This window comes from Vicugna pacos, chromosome 8 (assembly GCF_048564905.1).
Source record: "Vicugna pacos chromosome 8, VicPac4, whole genome shotgun sequence".
NCBI classification, from domain to species: domain Eukaryota; kingdom Metazoa; phylum Chordata; class Mammalia; order Artiodactyla; family Camelidae; genus Vicugna; species Vicugna pacos.
Genome location: NC_132994.1, coordinates 54,845,488 through 54,864,802, shown reverse-complemented (window position 1 = coordinate 54,864,802; position 19,315 = coordinate 54,845,488). Strand labels below are relative to the sequence as shown.

Here is a 19,315-nt window from a genome sequence, read left to right as displayed (position 1 = left end):
TATCTCAACTTAGTATGGCGCATTGTGGGAAATTAAAAAAAAAAAACTCAAATGTGAATGCTCTATCGTTCAACAGTTGGAGCTAGTCTCATTAATGACAGTGCAGCTATTGAAAATTTGAAAATGAAAAGTACCAGAGGCCAACCCGATAAATTCAGCCTGCCACTTCCAGGGAGCCACCGTCATCAGTAAGCCATTCTCCAGTCCAGGCCCGGCTGCAGGACGCTGGTTGAAATCCTCGCGTCTAGCGCAACGTAGGCTTCTCGGCGCTGCCCCAGTCCAGCCAGCGCCGCACGCGGGACTGGACCGGCCGCGGAGCGACGCGGGCTGGGGCCGGAAGGGGGCGCCGTGGCCATGAGGAACGCTGCAAATGCCCCTCGCGCTGGCTCAGAAGACCCGAGTATTCGCCAGAGAGACTTTTTGTGCGCCATCCTGTCGTCGCGTGCGCTCCCATGTTTGCCTACTCCAGGTCTTCTTGGGTGGGGGTCCGGTTGGTGACAGCAGAGAACCTTGGCCCCGCGCGGCTGTCGGGGCTGGACTGAGTGAGGTCCGGGAGCCGCGGCGCGGTCGGTTTCGTCCGGGCTTGAGCTTCCCAGCAGCGCCCTCCCCCGGGGCGGGCCCCGACTTTCGGTGCCGCGACGAGTGGGCGGCCAGAAGCCGGTGGCTGACAGGGCGAGTGGCTGCCAGGAGCGGCGAGACTCGAGCGGCCAGGCGGGTGCTGGGACGAAGCGGCCGCGGCTATCGGAAGAGAAACGGGGCCAGGGAAGGAGGAAGAAATAGAGCAGATGAAGGGGAGCTGCCGCCAAGGAAGGAGGCGGATCCTTTCGGCGGCCACTGCCGCTGCTCCGGGACGCAGTCGAGGGAGCCCGCCCGCCCGTAAGGTGCTGTCCAGGTAGCTCCCCACCCAGAGGGCGCCTTCCCGGCCCCTCCCAGGGCGCCCGGCACGGAAGGAGCCGGGGCTGCGCTCCCGGTGGCCAGGGCGCACCGCACCCCGAGAGCGGCGCCCTTGAGCTGCACCGCGGCGCAGGTTCGCCAGCCGACTTGTCCGCCCGCCAAGAAAAGGAAGCTCTGTCCCTTCCCGCTCAACCCGGCTTCCCCACCCCTTGTACTCTACACCCTGCAGCGGGCGAGCGGCGCGGCCACGGAGGCGCCGAGGAGGGGCGAGCCGCCGCCTGGCAGCGGCGTCCCTTCGGGGGAGAGGGCGCTGGAGAGGAGGCGGCGGCGGGGCGCGGAAGGCGCGACGCGGGATGGCAGCTGCTTAGCCCGGCGCGCGCGGAGCAGCCCGGAGCTGTGGCTGGCCAGACGGTGCGGCTGGGCGGGGGACGCCGCCGCCGCCGCTGCAGCCCGGTCCGGAGAGATGAGCGCGGAGGCGGGCGAGGGCATCACTTTTTCCGTGCCACCCTTCGCCGAGGGCGGCAGCTACCGGAGGGGAGGAGCGGCAGCGGTGGCCGAGGGCGAGGAGAACCAGCTGCCACCGCCGCCACCGGGCAGCTTCTGGAACGTGGAGAGTGCCGCCGCCCCTGGCACCGGGAGTCCCAGTGCCACCTCGGGGAGCAGCGCCACCCGATGCCGGGGCAACTCTGGTGGCGGCCGACGGACCACAGTGGCATATGTCATCAACGAAGCGAGCCAGGGGCAGCTGGTGGTGGCCGAGAGCGAGGCCCTGCAGTGCCTGCGGGAGGCGTGCGAGGCGGTGGGCGCCACCCTGGAGACCTTGCATTTTGGTAAACTGGACTTTGGGGAAACCGCGGTGCTGGACCGTTTTTACAATGCAGGTGCGTGTGCAACCCCTTCCCCATCCTCCGCAGTCAGGGGCCACGTTTTTCCTGGTCACCAAAGGGGGGAAATTTTTTTTTCTAGATAGTTAAAGAAACAACTTCTGGGCAGCAGTACTGCTTCCTACTTACTTCTTGTCCCGCGTTAGGGGCAGCGAGCATCGCAGCGTGACTGCTCTGGGCACTCACCGCTCCTGAGAGTGTGTGTGTGCTGGTGTAAGAGCCTTATGTGTATCTGTGCGAGAGTCTGACTGAGCAGCCTCCTTGGGGTGCTTGTGGGCCAATTAAAGAACTTCTGTTTTCTGCATTGCGAGATATTTGCTCCAGTCAGCCCTTCTCCATTCAGTGTTTTGGTTTCTTTTCTGTTAGGTTTGGCCCATATTTCCCTTCTGTATATGCCTGTGACTGTTTGAGATGATGTCCTCATTTTTTCCTGTGTGCTTTTGAAAGTACAGAAATCAGGACTTCTGCCACCCAGCCAAGCTGCATGCAGAGTAGATCTACGCGTTTGCGTGTCATGTCATGATCTTCCCAACTGACTTTATCTTAAGTTTAGTGGCTTAATTTCCATCTCTTACCAATTTGAATTTTCAAGTAATTACTTTCAAAAGCAAACTTTTAATGTACACTAAACTTGTGTGGTATCTTTCTTAGGATTTTGGTGAAAGAACCAGGGTCTGTTTTTTATTACCCCATATACCGTGATAGGCTGGAAAGTATATGATTTAAGTTGTTTAAAATACTGGTATGCTATTTTAATAACTAAGATTAGACTGGCCATTAAAGTGTGCCCATTAAAGTGATTGCTAGCACAATTCATGAAAAAATATCTTTTCAGCCTATCACAGATTTCAGAAAGTGTCACTGCAGTTGTACTGACAGAAGCAGTTAGCTATGTTAGCAAATGCTAGAGAGAATAGCATGCTATTGAAATTAACCTTTAGCACCCTTTACAGCCAATTTTGAGAATATGCATATATTTATTTTTTATGAGTGTTGATTTAATGGTGGTTTCAAAGAGTAAGTTTCTTGCCTTTGTGATCACATAGAAGGTTTTATATTCCAGTCTTGCTTCCCGTTCTGATTCTCTTCAATCTCTTCCAAACACCTGAGGTAGGCTTATGTCAGTTTTGGAATTCAGCCAAAGTTGAATATTTTAAGAACAAGAAGAACTTCATGTTAAGGAAGCCAGACTAAATAAACTAGGACTTTCTGGTTCTAGCATATTTTATGTTTTTATAGTCTTGATCTTCATAACTGGACATGCATATAATATATTATAGCTTGGTGCTTTGTGTGGCTTACTATAAAAATTACATAAATATAACTTTTCTAAAAATTACAGCACTTTTATTTTTGGGTTATAATTTGGAAGACGCTTCAAAGAACTGAAAGATATGTGAGAAAAACACCCAATGAAATACTGAGACTATTTTTATTGCACTGATAGATTGGGTTTTTTTTTTATAGGGCTCTTAAACTCTAAGCTCACTTGAAAGAGTTTCCTAACAAGGCTCACTTACTGTTTATTCTCCAAATACTGTCTCTGAGAAAGGGAGAGAGAAAGATTAGAAGGGTCCAGACTGTATCTCATTTAATCCTCCAAACAAGTGAAGGAAGTACTTTCTTAGATGAGAAATATGGGATTCATTCCTGGTTCAAGGTCACAGGTAATAACTGGCCAGTGCAAGATTCCACTTCTGGTGCTTGACTCTAAAAGGTCCTGCTTCGCCCTTGCTGCCTCCACTTAGCTGGGCTGAGTGCTCTCAGAATCAAGGCAGGGAAGCGCTCTATCTTGAAATCATGTGACAGAGAGCTGGCAGGGACCTGATGAGCCATCTGTGTGCAATGTGGAATAGTGGAGAAGACACACTCTTGGAAGACCAGTGTTTCTGGGCCAGCTCTGTCTCATGCCGCTGCTTTGTTCCACCTGGGCAGGCCCCAGTTTCACCCCTGCCTGTGTGAGTGACATGAAGTCTGAGCTCTCTCATTCAGTGTGTAGATGTCGAAGATGTGACAGGATGAAGATGGTATCAGTTTTGTCCAAACGTTTTGTTTATCTAAACTGAGGGCTGCCAAGTTCCATAGTGGTAGGACTTCTCTTCTGATTTCTAAGAGAGCACTTGTTCCTCCCCACGAGGGTTCAGCACATCTTTCTGTAAAGGGCCAGGTGGTAAACATTTTAGATCTTGTGGGAGGTCCCTCTCGCCACTCCTCAACTCTGCAGGTGTTGTTACTCAGTAGGAGCCATACATAGTATCTAAACAAATAATCCCAGCTGTATTTCAATAAAACTTTATTAATGGACACTGAAATATGAATTTCGTATCATTCACAAAATATCATCCTTTTGATTTTTCCCCCCTCTAACAATTAAAAAATGTAAAAACCATTCTTAGCTTGCAAGCCTTACAAAAAGGCCTGGCAGGGGTTTTCCCCATGCTGACCTTTGCTCTACATCCACTGCCTCCCCTTGAAAGGTGAATCATTAGAATCTAGTGAGAAGAACTTCATCTGTCAAGTTCCATGTGAGTTTTCAGCTTGGCTCCGCTCTGAACCACAAAATTGTGAGCAAGGCCCTTTGTCTCCTTCAGCGGCCTATAAAATTGACCAGGGATGAAAGTAAAGGGGGAAATAGAACTAAATTTCTAAGATTTCTTCATGGAATCCCTGTGAATTTGCAAAGGTAAGGCAGTGGATTGTGTCTGTGCAGACAGAGCATCTGAATAGAGAGTTTCAAGATCTGGATTCTGATCCTGGTTCTTCTCTAACTTGGAGTGCATCATTTAAAATCTCCAGAGTGGAGGGTTGGAATAATTGTTCTCTGAGATTCCTTCCAGGCCTCCAATTCTGCACTTAAAAAGTACAACAGTACTGATAAGAGATGGAATCATTTCAGTCCATAAAGTGAATGAACTGTCATGTTCCCACTCCAGAAGCTCAGGGTTAGTGAGAAGCACAGATTCAAGTCCTGGTTGAGGTGGGGCCTCTGTCAGGGTCCGCACAGAATGTCTTGGGCTTCCAGGAGATAGCCCCTATTGTCAAACGGGGGAAGGGGTGGTGTGGAGGGGGTGGTTCAAAGGTGACCCCTAACCTGAGATAGAACGGTAAGCAAGAAGGGCTTAACAAGGGCTTCAGCATTTAAAAGGGAATGTTGGTGTTCCAATAGCTCAAGTTAATGGAATGAGTAAGACCATAAAAGTCAGTTACATTTTTACAAGCTTCCATTATGCGTCCTGGCAGCTTTCTAAAGGATAGATTGCAGTTAAAGGATTTCACTGATTTTCTCTATTTGACGATCATTTAACTGTCATTGAATTTGTTCTTTGACTACACTGGTCATTCTCTCATTCTTGTTCTGAGAGGAAACTAATGTTCTATCAAAGATTTTATGGAAATTTGTCATACTTCCATACACGAGACTATCTCTCAGAGATGGCAAAGGCCAAGCTAACAACAGCCCTTCCCAGCCCCCTGCACTGTAGGCAGTAAATTTCTATAAAGGCTAAGAGACAGTGATACAGATGTCAGTGATGCAGAGCTACTCCAGGTAGACAGACCCCCAACTAGCAGGGTCTCAAAAAATTTTTTTTAAATGAACATCAGTTTTAGGAAGTGTAGCTAGAATAGGCCTTATTATTCTCCTACTTTGCTTATGAGAAAACTGAACCATAAAGAAGTTACATTTGTTCATTCATGTTAAATGATTTAAGGTTGCTGCTTAGAACCAGGAGCACACTTTTCTTAGAAGCAGTATTATAGATGGTGGTTAGATTTGGGACTAGGCTATAAGTAGCCTTGTTAACTAAGTGCCCCTGAAGTATGAAACCCATTCATCTATTTAAACATTCAGCCAAAGTGTGTTCCTGCCAACCTAAAACAGGGTCTTTGACCACATCTTTCCTTGTGTTAGAATCAGTAACTTTTGTGTTCATATAGCTTCTGGTAGCATCTTGGGTGGATGTCATCGGAGCATTACTTTGGATCACTGGTGATGAGAGGAGGGGCTGTGGTGAGGTAGGGGACAAAGGAAGGACTGGGAGCCTGCAGGGAGAGTGGGGAGGCCAGGCAGAGGGGAGGAAGAAGGATGCTCAATGAAGGAGAAAGTGATGCCAGAAGAGGATCCTTTAACACTTTGACCTTCGTCCCCTCCAGACCTATTTATGGCCCTTGATTTCCTGCTGATGTGAGACTCTGGGACACTGCTTTGCTCAAGGCCACCTCATTCCCTCTCAGGGGGCTCAGGATTAAAGGGCTGTCTGCTTCCCCTTCCCCTGCCCCTAGCCCTTACATCCCTAGCCTTTTTCTAGCCAGGCTCGCTGCAGATTGCAATCTTTTATTCAGCCTTTCACCCAGTAGCAACAGTAGCTAGCAGGAAGGAAACACATGCAAGTTGAAATTTTAAGAATTTAGCCTTTCTGTTTTCATCTGTATTGTGCTCTCACTTTACTTGGGCTGGTGATAGAAGCCTCCTATTTGGGCCACGTCACTGGACAGACATCCGAACTTTCTGGGTTTTGTTCCATTTGCTTCCAGCGCAGCGCCTTAGGACTTCCGATCTTACTTGATAAAAGGAAAACAAAACAAACATAACCTTTGTCTCCTGTCTATGCCAGACTGAGAAGTTCCCAAGAGTCTTCCAGCCCACTTCTGCAATTTCTCCTTTTAAATCTAGTGAGGCTTTTGAATACACTGTCTCATATACTTTGAGGGAGAAGGTGAAATCAGTATTTCCAAAATAGTGGTCCCCATGAATCATTTAAAAAAAATTGGAAGACCTATATGTGTTTGTCAACATTTTATTTTTCCAAGTGAGGAGATTATAAAGCGAGGAAAAGAAAACTCAACAGCCAGCCAGCTTCTGCCATGACTTGTTAAAAAGAAAAGACATTTTTATGTTAAATTAGAGAAGACATAACCTGAGCATGAAGAATAGCTTTTTGCATACAGTAAGTGTATGGAAAAACGGATTATTTGTTATTCTTTTTCCCATTTTGCCGTGATGAATGAAAACTTGATCATGCCACTCTAGGGAGCCGTGTCTGAGAACCTCTGATCTAAACGACCTTAGAGCCTCTTCCCACCTCCAGTCACTGCCTCTTCACACTCGACACAAGTCTTAGCAGAATAATCAAAAGAGCAAACATAGGTAGACTCATAAGGAAAAAGTCTAATTTAGAAAGGGATTTTAAAAAATACCCCCGTGGAGCCCCCACATGGTTTTTCTCTGGGCCTTTACCACTGTGTTTCTTCTTGCTTCTTGGAGGCAAAGTTATACTTTTCCAAAAAGAGCTTGATTAGAAAACTGGGGAAAAAAAAAAAGCAGTGCTAAAAAGAAGACTCCAAAGCACAAAAATAAACTCGTGTTTAGAACACCCATTTCTTACCCCAAATAGTCAACTACAGATTGTCACCACTGGTCCTGCTTCCCAGACTCCTGGGATCCTGGCTTCTAGCCTCAGCTTGGGTGCCTTTAGTCTGCTTAAGATACTCAGCAGCAGTAGTTCAAGTTGGTTCCACCTCAGGGTGAAGCCTAATTAGATGCGCACAGCGTGGCCTGGTCTCACCAGTGGCCGAGGCTGGTGTCAGCCTTCTCGGGGTTCTCTGCTACAAGTCAGTTCCCCTCTGGTGGCTAAGGGACTGTCCCCGGCTTCCTGTTTTGGAGGCCTGGTTAGAGGCCCGTTCAGTTCCTGTTTCGGGTTTGCAGGATAAAATTGTTTCACCGCTTCTTGGTGGAGCCGTGGGAGATTGACAAGCACAAAGCCCAATGAATGTGCAAGTCTTCACCAACAGGCACCAACTAGTTCTGCTTTCCAAGGAGTTGCCCCAGTGGCCCCTTAAAACAGCACCCTACTTGGCCTGGGGCACGATGAGCGTTGACAATGTAGTAAATGAGTTGGGAGTGGGCAGTGTTGCGGAAAGTACCTGCAGCTGTGTGAGTATCAGGAAGAAACCAGTCCCCGACAGCCTTGGGAAAGGTATATCTTGAAGGAAACAGCCTCACTGTCCTATAAACTGGATATAGATAAGTGGGGAAACTGGCTATGGTTAAGAAAGATACCCCTTGTGGGGAGGGTATAGCTCAAGTGGTAGAGCACATGCTTAGCATGCTTGAGGTCCTGGGTTCAATCCCCAGTACCTTCTCTAAAAGTAAATAAACCTAATTACCTCCCCCAACCAAAATAAAATAAAATTAAATGATACAATAGGAAATAAATATATATATAATAAATAAAAAATAAATATAAAAAAATAAAGATACCCCTTATTTTCAGGGAGCAAAATTAGATTTGCAAATTTTATTACTGGTATAAAAGAAAAATAAGAAAGCAAAGCAAAATTATAAATTATTTAAACATCCACTGGTGATTCTAATACACTGACTTCTTTAGTTGCTTTAATATATTGGCTTTTCTCTCTGGCTGGAGATGCTGACTAAAGAAACATCTCAAAATGTGGGTCAGATTGTTGGAGGAGAAAGGGTATGAGAAAGCTGATTTTTAAAGCCTTGTTTAATTATTCCAAAAATTGTAAAAAGTGAGTACTTACATCTTAAGTGAGTTTTATTTTGTAGTGGTTTTTTTTTTCTAAAGAAAATATGAAAACTAAAAGTTACAGAACCCATGCTATACTGTGATAATTTTCTTAAGGGACACAGAAGAGAGGAGAGAAATATAAGTATTTCTAGCAGCTCCTACTGAAAGTCATAGCAGAGCAGATCTGTGTAACTTAAATGCCTCAGAAGTTGTATAAGATGTCAGTAAACATTCCATTCCAAGCAGACCTTTTCAGGTGCAGTAGGCAATCAACAATGGGCAAGGTGATTGCCTTTGGTATATAATTCATACAGGAAGGAAGTTATATCCCTTTGTAGAGCAAGGCTCTAAAGTGTTTGTGACCAATTATATTAGTATTTTCCCAACACTTTCAGTCCGTTTTAAAGACTCTTAAGAAACATAAACATGGAGGGGAGCTATCCTAGTGAATTATCAGTGGCTGGCAGGCCATCTGTCTGTTGACTCCAAACCATATAAAACCAAGTATTTGCCTAAGCCGGAGAATACACCCTCTTTTAAAAAATCTTAGTTACTCCTATTTCTTATTTAAAAGTCATCCAAAAAGAGTTAAATACACCCAGGCTATTACATGTCAAAATCTCTTGATGTCACATTCAAGTTTTCTAATAAGTTTAGAAATCTGTTGTATCTCTACCAAACAGTATTCATCTGTATTGCTGTGGACAGTTATTACTTGCATTACTATCGGTTTTACACAATGTAATGTTTATCGCAGAAACATTGTAAAATGGTCTTATCATTACTAGAAGGACGATCAAGGGTGCTCATCTTTTTAAAATCAGATCGTTCCCAGGGGGTGGCTTGACCGGATCCAAGTCAGAAATACACCAGTGTGTTGTCTGCAGTGTCTGCAAATCCAAATTCATTCTCAGACGAGGAAATCATCATCATTACTAATGGGAACTTCAGTAGTCTAGACCACTCCAAGTAGGTTAATTTTTTGGAGGGAAAAAAATGCTTATAATGTTTTAGAGGGCTGGCAAATTGCTGTAAAACTCCACATGCCAAATATATTACTTTGATCTTGTAATTTATGGCAAGTCCTACCCAAACGCACACCATGCATTACTGTGTGCTGGGTGCTGTGCCAATCACTCTACATGCCTGATCTTATTTAATCTTTAAAACAGCTTTATGAGGCAGACAACATCAATGGGTCAGTTTTACATACGAGGAAACTTGAGACCCTGCAGACTTAACCCACTTTCCCAGTGCCGTGTGTCTACTATTATAAAGAGGCAAAACCAAGAGTCTGTTCATTTATAACTATATTCTCCTGCCTCCTAGAAATAAATCTTCTGTTTGAGAACATCTAAATTATTATTAATACCATGATTACAGTCTTCTTATCAGTAGACATTTGTTGTCTACTTAAAATATGCAAGATTTCTTCTTAAGGTCTGCACAGAATTCTGTTAAGAGTGCAATTTCTGCCTGTTATGATCCTACAGTCTGCCCTCTGAATTCAACAGTTTAATAAATAATTGTTGGGAGTCTACCACATGCAGAGTGATGCTCTAAGTAGTGAAAAAATGAAAAATCGAAGGGAATTTTTTTTAAAGAACTCCATGTTGTAGGTGACTTCACTGAACTGTACACATGAGAACAATGTTCATTACTGTTTTAATAGATATGAAAATGCACTGAAAATAAAAATCTTACACATCTGTAAACTAGGTCTTAGGCACTTAACCTTATTTTTATATGAAATCAGTATCATGTTTAAAGTTACTTAAATAAATACCCAGATTTTATTAAAAATCTTTAAGGTCTTTTACAAATATTGACAAAAAATCTCTTTAAATTGACTTCAAGGGGGTGTGATACTTTTTTTATGAAGAAGAATTTATCTACTGACTCATAGAAACAAATGGAGTTATTACCTGAGACTTTGAATCTTTTTTCTTGTATATTATTTTTCTAGTAGTGAAATTCGATCTGTATTTAAACTCTCTTATATTAATCTTTTCAATTTCTGTAAACATCTAGGCTGTTTTAGGTAATTGTTACAAGCTAGCAATGAAGTATCAATTTAGTATTCCTTAGGCCTGTAGTCCATAATAAAATTATGTTGCTTGTTTGTTGGCGATTCCTGGAGTATATGTATGGTTCTTTGTTGACAGAAAATAGTCACTTCAAGGCCAGGTTATTGAATGGCTGGGCCGGAATGAGAACAGTAAACAAACAAATAAAATTTAATTTAGATACTGGAATCTAAATGGCAGACATGTATTAGATCCATTGTTGATGCAAAACCATATCTGTATTACGGTGTACATAAAAATGACTACTGTTGCAATCTACCTTTCAAGTTTCTAAGCAACATTATGAATGTATATTTTACAGAACATTTCTAATTACTTCTGAGTCACACGCATAGAGTTGATGTATGTTAGCTCTACCAAGACAATTCCGAGATTTTTAGGAATTGGTCTTGGGAAACCAGCTTTGGTTGATCCAGTGAAAATTCAGATCTGGACAGTAGGATTTTAGTTTTTAGTTTTTCATAACTAACTCTTGATCAGTTTACTGCTTACTGTTTATATACAATCAGAGTAAGAAAAGGTTTATGGACTATGCAGAGGGGTAGAGAGTCTGGCTTTAAAACTTAATGTATCTCTTAAGGGGTGTGTGTGTGTGTGTGTGTGTGTGTGTGTGTGTGTGTTACTAGTTGCAAAACAGAGCTGGGGTGTAGGTTGCTTGGCTTGACCTAGTGAAATTCAAGAACAATGTTGTAGCTTGCACGTGAGTTATGACGAGAATAGTTGGCTTCACTATTCTTGCCCAGCAACTTAGTGCTGCCAATAGTTTTTGTGCTCAAAGTACACTTGGCAGTTGGTAAATCTGAAATAAAGTTGGAAAGAAAATTCTGGCCAAGACTCTTCACAGAGTCCTAGACTCTTCTTTCCTTTATAAATTCAGTAGTGTAGAGAATTTATTTAATCATTAAATATGACACATGTGTGGGTTACCCAAGGACTGATCCTGCTGTGTTTATTAGACATTCGACCTGCAGATCTACATTGCTTTGTTTCCAAAGTCTGAAATTAAGGGTTGTCAGCATTATGAAATCTTTGCACAGTCAGCTATGCCTTTGACTTAACATTTAATTTCCAGGAGTATTTCATTAGTGTTTACTAGGCCATCTACTATATATTAAAATGAGTGGCACACCTGTGTCATAAGTATTTATTTTGATTAATTTATGTCACATCAGAGTGTAAGTGACAGAAATTTATAATTATTACGAACATCATATGCTTACAAAGTTCACTTTTTAAGGTTCTTTTGAAGAATTGAGTTAGATGCAAAGATACACTAATTAAGACAGTAGATTACAGGAGCCTTTAAAATCTGATAATGTGTAAATATTCATCAGTGTTCACTAATGACAGGGTTAGGGAATGGCTTGTTTGGATTTTTGGGAAGTTTAAAAGTTCAGCCAGAATCCTTCTGTTCTTCATTCTTTGTTTAAGGGAACAGAAGTCAGGAAAAAGACAAGAATTGTAGGTGACTGAACTTAAGTAACCTCTGTGGAGTTTTATGGTTACACTTGTAACTGTCATTTGGTGCCTATTTATCAAATCTTTGAGAAGGTAAAACCTTGATATCATGAGAGTGACCCTCTTCTATGTCAGCCAAATCTCTTATATACTTAGAACTAAAGTTAAGATATTGCTGTATCTCTCTGGTTTGCCTCCAACATTGACACATATTTTCACTATGTGGTGAGAGGTAGATAAGTAATGGAAAAGTGCTACTTCATAATTTCCAAGCTTCACGGAGCTCAGGATTCTGCATTGAGTCTAGTTTTAATAAAGAAGCAGATTTCATTTGTTAAATACATAGTGAACATTCTTCATGATGGAGTCTCTTGATTATCCAGGCTGGTAGCTTCTTCTTATTACCTATGTCCATTCATTTTCCATCTGGAATAGCCCAAGAAGGGCCAGACACCATCCTTAGAAGCAACTAAGTTGTTCACACGAAAGTTGTTGCCACTGTGTTGTAACACTGCTTGAGAATTCTAGAAGCAAAATTGTCCTATGTATTTATTTACGTTGGTGTGCTGTTATTTTCCCAGACCACTGCTATTTAATAGGTTTGTGCTTTCCTCTGAAAATATCATTAGACATGTTGGAATAAGTTCGCAGGGGCAGATGTATAAAGCAGCCCTGATTTTTCTGTTTTCAAATTCTACTTTTTTGAGTTGGTTCTCCTTGGTTTTTTTCATCAGGGGAGCAAGAGCATGTTACCAAAACAAGAGTTCTGTGCCAGAGGATAAACCAACTTAATTTGAGAAGATTTTCTAAGAGCATTAAAGCGAAAAAAAAAAAAAAAGCTATGATTGGAGAATCCAAGGCCGTAATCTGCTTTCAGTTTTCAGTTACCTGATCTAAATGCTGAAAGCTCTGTTGAAGACTTGGACTGGCTTATAAGCTTCTGATGACTTTGTATTTAGTCTATGAGAATTCCCTTCAAAAGACTTGTAATTGTCCCCCTTAGTCACAGAAGAAAGTGTTGCCCAATATTTGAGCCATAATATGTACTTAATATGTGGTCACCAGGAAAATTCCTTCCTGAATCCAGCATATTGTGTAATTATTTATGAGCTGGACCTTAGCATTCTTTTTTCATTTAAGCTATGGATAATCTTGGCACTAGGTAACTTTCTACTTTTTAGTCTCTCTTTAAGATCTGCGTAATTTTTTTATTACATGTTTATGTTAGTCTATTTCTTCCCTCTTAAAATAATCTCCTAAAGCTATTAGATACATCTTAATTTGTTTACTTGATTCTTTGGGGAATATTAAAAAAAGCTGTTGCTCCATAAGTCTTGCATCATATATGAAATGACTAAGAAGGAGCAACTGAAAAAGTCAAGTCCAATGTTGTAGGATAACGAGAAATCTTTTGTTAGAAAGGTCTGACATAGAAGGAGCAGTTTCAGGTGCTTTAAAGGATCATTAAAATATAATTCCATGTCTCCTTTCCTTGTCTGTCTTGTTTATCCTGTATCTCTGGTACCTAATATAGCACTTGGCATGCAGTAGGCACTTAAGACATATCAATGTACTAAATGAATCAATATTTCACTTCTCCCTCTTGCTATTAGTTATTGATTTTGATATCTGCCTTTTCTACTTAAGTGTGAGTTGAGTTTTAGGTGGCAAAGATATTTTATGGATCTTGACATCTCCCAGGTCTTTATATCTGCGTTTGACCTACAGATCTGTGTTTGATCCCGAAGTGGCCACACTTACTGATGCTTATATAGAATAGAATTCAATGAAATCAACCCTTCCATTGAGGGGCTCACAGTCTGGTACAGGAGACCAGCCTATAAACATAGAATAGGTTGTGCTGATTGCTGATTGCTGTACTAGTGGTGTATATAAAGTGCTCTGAGAATACAAATGACAGAGAATTTTCCTTGAGGAGGAAGGGAGTGTGGAAGAGGTTGGCTAGAGCTTTGGACAGGAGGTGATTTTGAATTGAGTTTTGAAGGGTAACAGTGATAACACTTATTATGTGCTAGGTGTTTTAAGCTATGAGAATAAGGGAGTCTCCCCATAAGAAAGAGGCAGAAGAGTAAGAGGGTCTATGATGGAACCAAGACAACACCAGCATTTAAAGATGGACAGAGGAAGGCATCAACTTGTGAGAAAGAGAAGTGGTCAAGAAGTAGGACAATGGATGGGGGGAGAGTTCAGAGAGTGGAAGAAAGAGAAAGACAGAGTGAGCTAGCTGAAAGCGACATAAAGAGGGTTTGTCAGAAGTCAGTACAGTTGAATGTTTCAGGGAGTAACTGGACTTGGAGATTAGGAAGCCCCTGATTATTTTTGCCAGAGCAATTTCAGGAGAGTAGGTGGTGGTGGTTGTCCAAAATAGCATCTTGAGTGATTGCTGGTCAAGAACAGGAGGTACATAACATGGAGCTTTCTTTAAAGAAATGTGTTCGTACCAAACAGTAAATGCTGGAGAGGGTGTGGAGAAAAGGGAACCCTCGTACATTGTTGGTGGGAATGTAATTTAGTGCAGCCACTATGGAAGACAACATGGAGATTCCTTAAAAAACTAAAAATAGAGTTACCATTTGATCCAGCAATCCCAATCCTGGGCATAAAGCTGGAGAACACTCTAATTTGAAAAGATACATGCACCCCAATGTTCATAGCAGCACTATTTACAATAGTCAAGACATGGAAACAACCTAAATGTCCATCAATAGCAGAATGGATAAAGAAGATGTGGTGTATATGTATACAGTGGAATACTACTCAGCCATAAAAGAGAATGAAATAATACCATTTGCAGCAACATGGATGGACCTAGAGATTATCACAGTAAATGAAGTAAGTCAGACATAGAAAGACAAATACATGGTATCACTTACATGTGGAATCTAATAAGTGATACAAATGAACTTATTTATAAAACAGTAAGAGACTGACAGACATAGAAAACAAATTTATGATTACCAATGGGGAAAGTGGGGGAAGGATAAATTAGGAGTTTGGGACTAGCAGATATAAACTACTACATATAAAATAGGTAAACAACAGTGTCCTACTGTATAGCACAGGGAACCATATTCAAAAGCTTGTAATAACCTATTATGAAAAAGAATCTATATCTATATCTATAACTGAACCACTATGCTGTACATCAGAAACTAACACCATATTGTAAATCAACTATACTTTAATATAAAAGAAATAAAATATCTATACATAAACATAATAAAAATTAAAAAGAAAGAAAGAAAGAAAGAAATGTGTTGTCGAGAGAAGCAGAAAGAGAAGGCAATTCCCGTAAGCAGCACATTCTGCTCCCAGGGTAAGGGACCTTGCCTGGTCCTGCCAGTGTTCATGCCTCAGAGACAGGATGAGGTCAGTGAGCCTTTGTGGGCTAAGGTATTATTTAACATTGTTTCTGTGGGAATGTACAATACAAATTCTCAACCACTTTCTTCCAGGGAGAACTTCTGGGGCACTACCCTTTGTAAGTGTGCTTGTTTTCTTGTTAATTGTAATTAGCTGAAAGTAGAGTTGCCTTTCCTTACGAGATTCCGTAACTTAAATTAATTCACAGTGATACAGCGGAAGTTGAGGATTCTTTTCTGGTTGAACTTAGTTTGCAAGAAGTGTAGGACTTGTTCAGGAAGTGAAAGTGTTCACTAAGAAAATGGATCGCTCAGGCTAGGTAAGGTTTTTCATTCTGTCTCCAGTGGCTGGACTTCACAGGCTGTTGAAACCTAAAAAATAAAAATTGGGACCAAAATTATTTTCTCAGCCACTTGAAACACTTCATTGCATATAACACTGGCCACTTATAAGTAAAAATGATTCATTCTTTAAAAGAGTTTTTTGGTTTTTTTTTTTTTTTTTGCTCAGTGCCATCTCGCTTTGTAAACCTGCAAAGAAAACACTTTTTTTTTTCTTAAACTCTGATTGCTTTTTAAGCTTTCTTCACCTTAGGTTCCAAACCACTCCCGAATGGAGGGCTGCTCTGACTACATCACTGGTATAAACCCTGGACTACTTTGAAAGTGCTCTTGCTATCAGATAGGCTCATTCATTTGTATTTTGTGTCTGTCCATTCCAAAAGACGTTCCCTCACCCTCAAAAAAGAATCTTATGTGAATAGTAGCTACTGTTTTACTGGCTTATCTTGGAATCAGCTCCCTTTCAGCCTTATCTTTTATGCATCCAATGAAGGACACGTGTTTCTGGTGTTGACAGATTTTCTCGTGGTGCCCCCTTAACCTTAGTGTCACACTTAGGGGAGTGGAGAGGGAAGGAACACATTTACTTAGAAACCTTTGCTTAGAAACATTTCCTTTACCTAAGGATGACTTCACCAGGGACGAAGGCCTTTCTGTCTTTCCTCCTCCTCCTTCTCTTTTTCCTTCCTCTTCCCCTCCCTTTCCCGCTGCCTCCTTTTTTTATTCCTGTCTTCCTTCCTTCTTTCCTTCTTTCCTTCCTTCTCTTCTCACCTCTCCTCTCCTTCCTTCCTTCTAACACTAGGAGACACATTACAGAGCCAAATCTTTTGAAAACTGACCTTGAAAATCAGTTCTCAGGGTGAAATTGAATTTTCAAAAAGAGCATTCTGAAAAGAACATATTTTTAAATATTGGGTTGTCAAGTACAGACTCTTCTTTGATACCAATACTAATGATAATGATAATGTTACCAAGTCCAAACTTGTTCCACTTGCCGCACGACCAGACAGTAAATCGGGAGACGAGGTGTTTGGGCAAGGAATAGCAACTTTATTCAGAAAGCAAGCAGACCAAGAAGATGGCAGACTAATGTCTTGGAGAACTATCTTCCAAGTCAGAATTCAGGCTCCTTTTATACTAAAAAGGGGATGGAGTGTGGTTGGTTGTTGCAAACTTCTTGCTGTAGGAATTCTTTGTTCTTGCAGCTGTACACATGGGTCAGATCATGGTGCCCCTGTAAAACCTCTAACAAACATTATCTTCTATTCTGCAACTTTTTACCTTTATATAAGTGCAAAAGTGTTAATATCCTTAAAGGTCAGAGCCTTGAGAATAGGCTCTCCTTTATATTTCAGGCTGAAGGCAACATTCTTTTACAAAAGGTGCAGATCTATTAAGACTAAGCCTAGAAAACAGGGCACAGGGTTAAAGCCAAAGGAACAGATCTAATTATGGAGTCAGATTTGTTCTTTTCTGTTATAGTAATAAGAAAAAGATTGCAGTAAAGGTTTCGTTGCTTGGTTTTCTAGCAGCAAAAATATGGGTGATCAGCTGGATTCCAGTGAAATTAACAAAATACTACCTTTGTTGGTATCCGATGTCTCCCTGGTATCTTTTTTTAGCCCAGATCCCCGAGAACTGTAGGTTTAACCGTCAGCTGTACACCCCATACCTGCTTATGGTCACACCAGCACCTCAAACTCATTTCCCCACAGAAATTGTTCCCCTTTGCTAGTTTGTAACATCTCATTAAATGGCACTCAATTTTTTTTTAGGTGAATTATACTATTTTTTTAAAACTGAAGTACAGTCAGTTATAATTTGTCAGTTTCTGGTGTACAGCATAATGTCTCAGTCATATATATATATTTGTTTGTTTGTTTGTTTTTATATTCTTTTTCATTAAAGGTTATTACAAGATATTGAATATAGCTCCCTGTGCTATACAGAGGAAATTTGGTTTTTTTAAAATCTATTTTTATATATAGTAGTTAAAGCACTCAATTTTCCTCACCAGAAACTTGCTCCAGATTCTTTTAAAATAATCACGTATTATATATATGTCAAGAATATCAGTCCTTTATTTTTCCAAATGTATTACATTATTTCCTTAGTTTGGTATTTAGTATAATTTTTGTGTTAATTCTTGACACATTTTTATTAGTCAAAACTATTATCATTTGTGAATTTTACTATTGCTCTTAAGTGCAGATTCTTGCTTCATGCATAGACCTGAGAATTACTTGTATTTCCTTCAAGAAAGTTTAATTAATCTTTTTACACTTGACTCCTTCCTCCGTCTTGAATTTATTTTGTTGTAACGATGTAGGAAAAGTGATGTGTCTATATTCCTGTGTACTGTGATTGACAAAAGGCGACAACCTAAGAGTTAAGTGAAATTTATAAACATAGTATTTCTTTAAATAGCCCCTAATATTTGTTCATGGCAGGTCTGAACTACATCCATTATTTCTGTAAGTGATCTTTTTCCTTGCTCTTAATATTACCTAATGCCCTTGGTCCATTTCTTCGAGGAAAAGATGCCCCTACATGGCCTCCCCTTCCCCTGGGGGAAGAGGCAAACTTAGTAACAGACATTTAGTTTTTACTTTACCGGAGTCATTTGCTTTTCTTTTAATGTAGCACGTTGATGTGCTTAGAGTTACTGATGTACGTAGTAGCTGTCTGCTCCAAACTTCCATTCTTTCCTCATTTATTCATTCATTCATTTGTTCATTCATTCATTCTTCATTCAATAAGCATCTAATGGGTCTGCATCTTGTGCCGGACTTTGGAGATGGAGAGCAGCTGGGCCATGGCCTTGCCCACAGAACACTCAGGTGGTGGTCTTCACTTTTCCATCTCCTATTTGTTTTTCTGTTTCCTATTACCCCTTCCCACCTCTGGATACTTCTCTCTTCTTTTTATTCTTTTAAATTTGTTTTTAAAATTGAGATACAATATATACAATAAAATTAACTTTTAAAATAGTCTAATTCATGGTTTTTAGTAAATTCACAAGGTGTGCAACTATCATCAGTACATTTTCATCACCTTGGAAATAACCTGTACCCATGAGTGGTTACTGCCCATGTTCCCCTGCCCCCTCCAGCCCCTGGCAACTATAATTCTGCTTTCTGTCTTAATTTGCCTGTTTCAGATATTTCATATAAATAAAATCATATAGTATGTAGCATTTTGTGACTGTCTTCTTTCACTTAGCGTGATGTTTTCAAACTTTATCTATGTTGTAACCAAGAGTCCTTTTTTCATTTCTTTTTCTAGCTGAGTACTATTTTATTGTATGGGTATATAAACATATTATAATATATCAGTTGATGGACATTTGGGTTGTTTCCACTTTTTGGCTATTATGAATAAAGCTACACTGAACATTCATATACAAATTTTGGGGTGGATATATATGTTCACGTCTCTTAATTATATTCCTAGGAGTAGAATTGCTGTTTCTTACGATGACTAAACTTTTTTTTTAAATTTTTTATTTATTTTTTCATTTCATTTTTTGCAGGGGAGGTAAATAGGTTTGTTTGTTTGTTTATTTATTTTTGGTGGAGGTACTGGGGATTGAACCCAGGACCTAGTGCATGTTAAGGAGACAGTTACCACTGAGCTATACCTTCCCTTCCCCCTCTAAACTTTTTGAAGAACCACTGAAACATTTTCTAAAGTGGCTACACCATTTTCTGGTAGCACCAACCATGTATGAGGGT

General features: G+C 41.0%; 1 protein-coding gene across 3 annotated transcripts in view; it reads left to right on the top strand.

Annotated features, from left to right (window-relative positions):
- The first annotated feature begins 449 nt into the window (after positions 1-449).
- MAP3K5 (mitogen-activated protein kinase kinase kinase 5) overlaps positions 450-19,315 on the top strand; it is a 174,686-nt gene continuing 155,820 nt past the window's right edge. Inside the window, exon 1 of one of the 3 annotated variants that reach the window (XM_072965903.1) lies at positions 450-1,775. In XM_072965903.1, the coding sequence (XP_072822004.1) occupies positions 1,358-1,775 (418 nt within the window). In that variant the 5' untranslated portion in view covers positions 450-1,357. The remainder of the gene's footprint in view (positions 1,776-19,315) is intronic. The other 2 variants (XM_006200085.4, XM_015235835.3) reach the window with 2 other exon arrangements.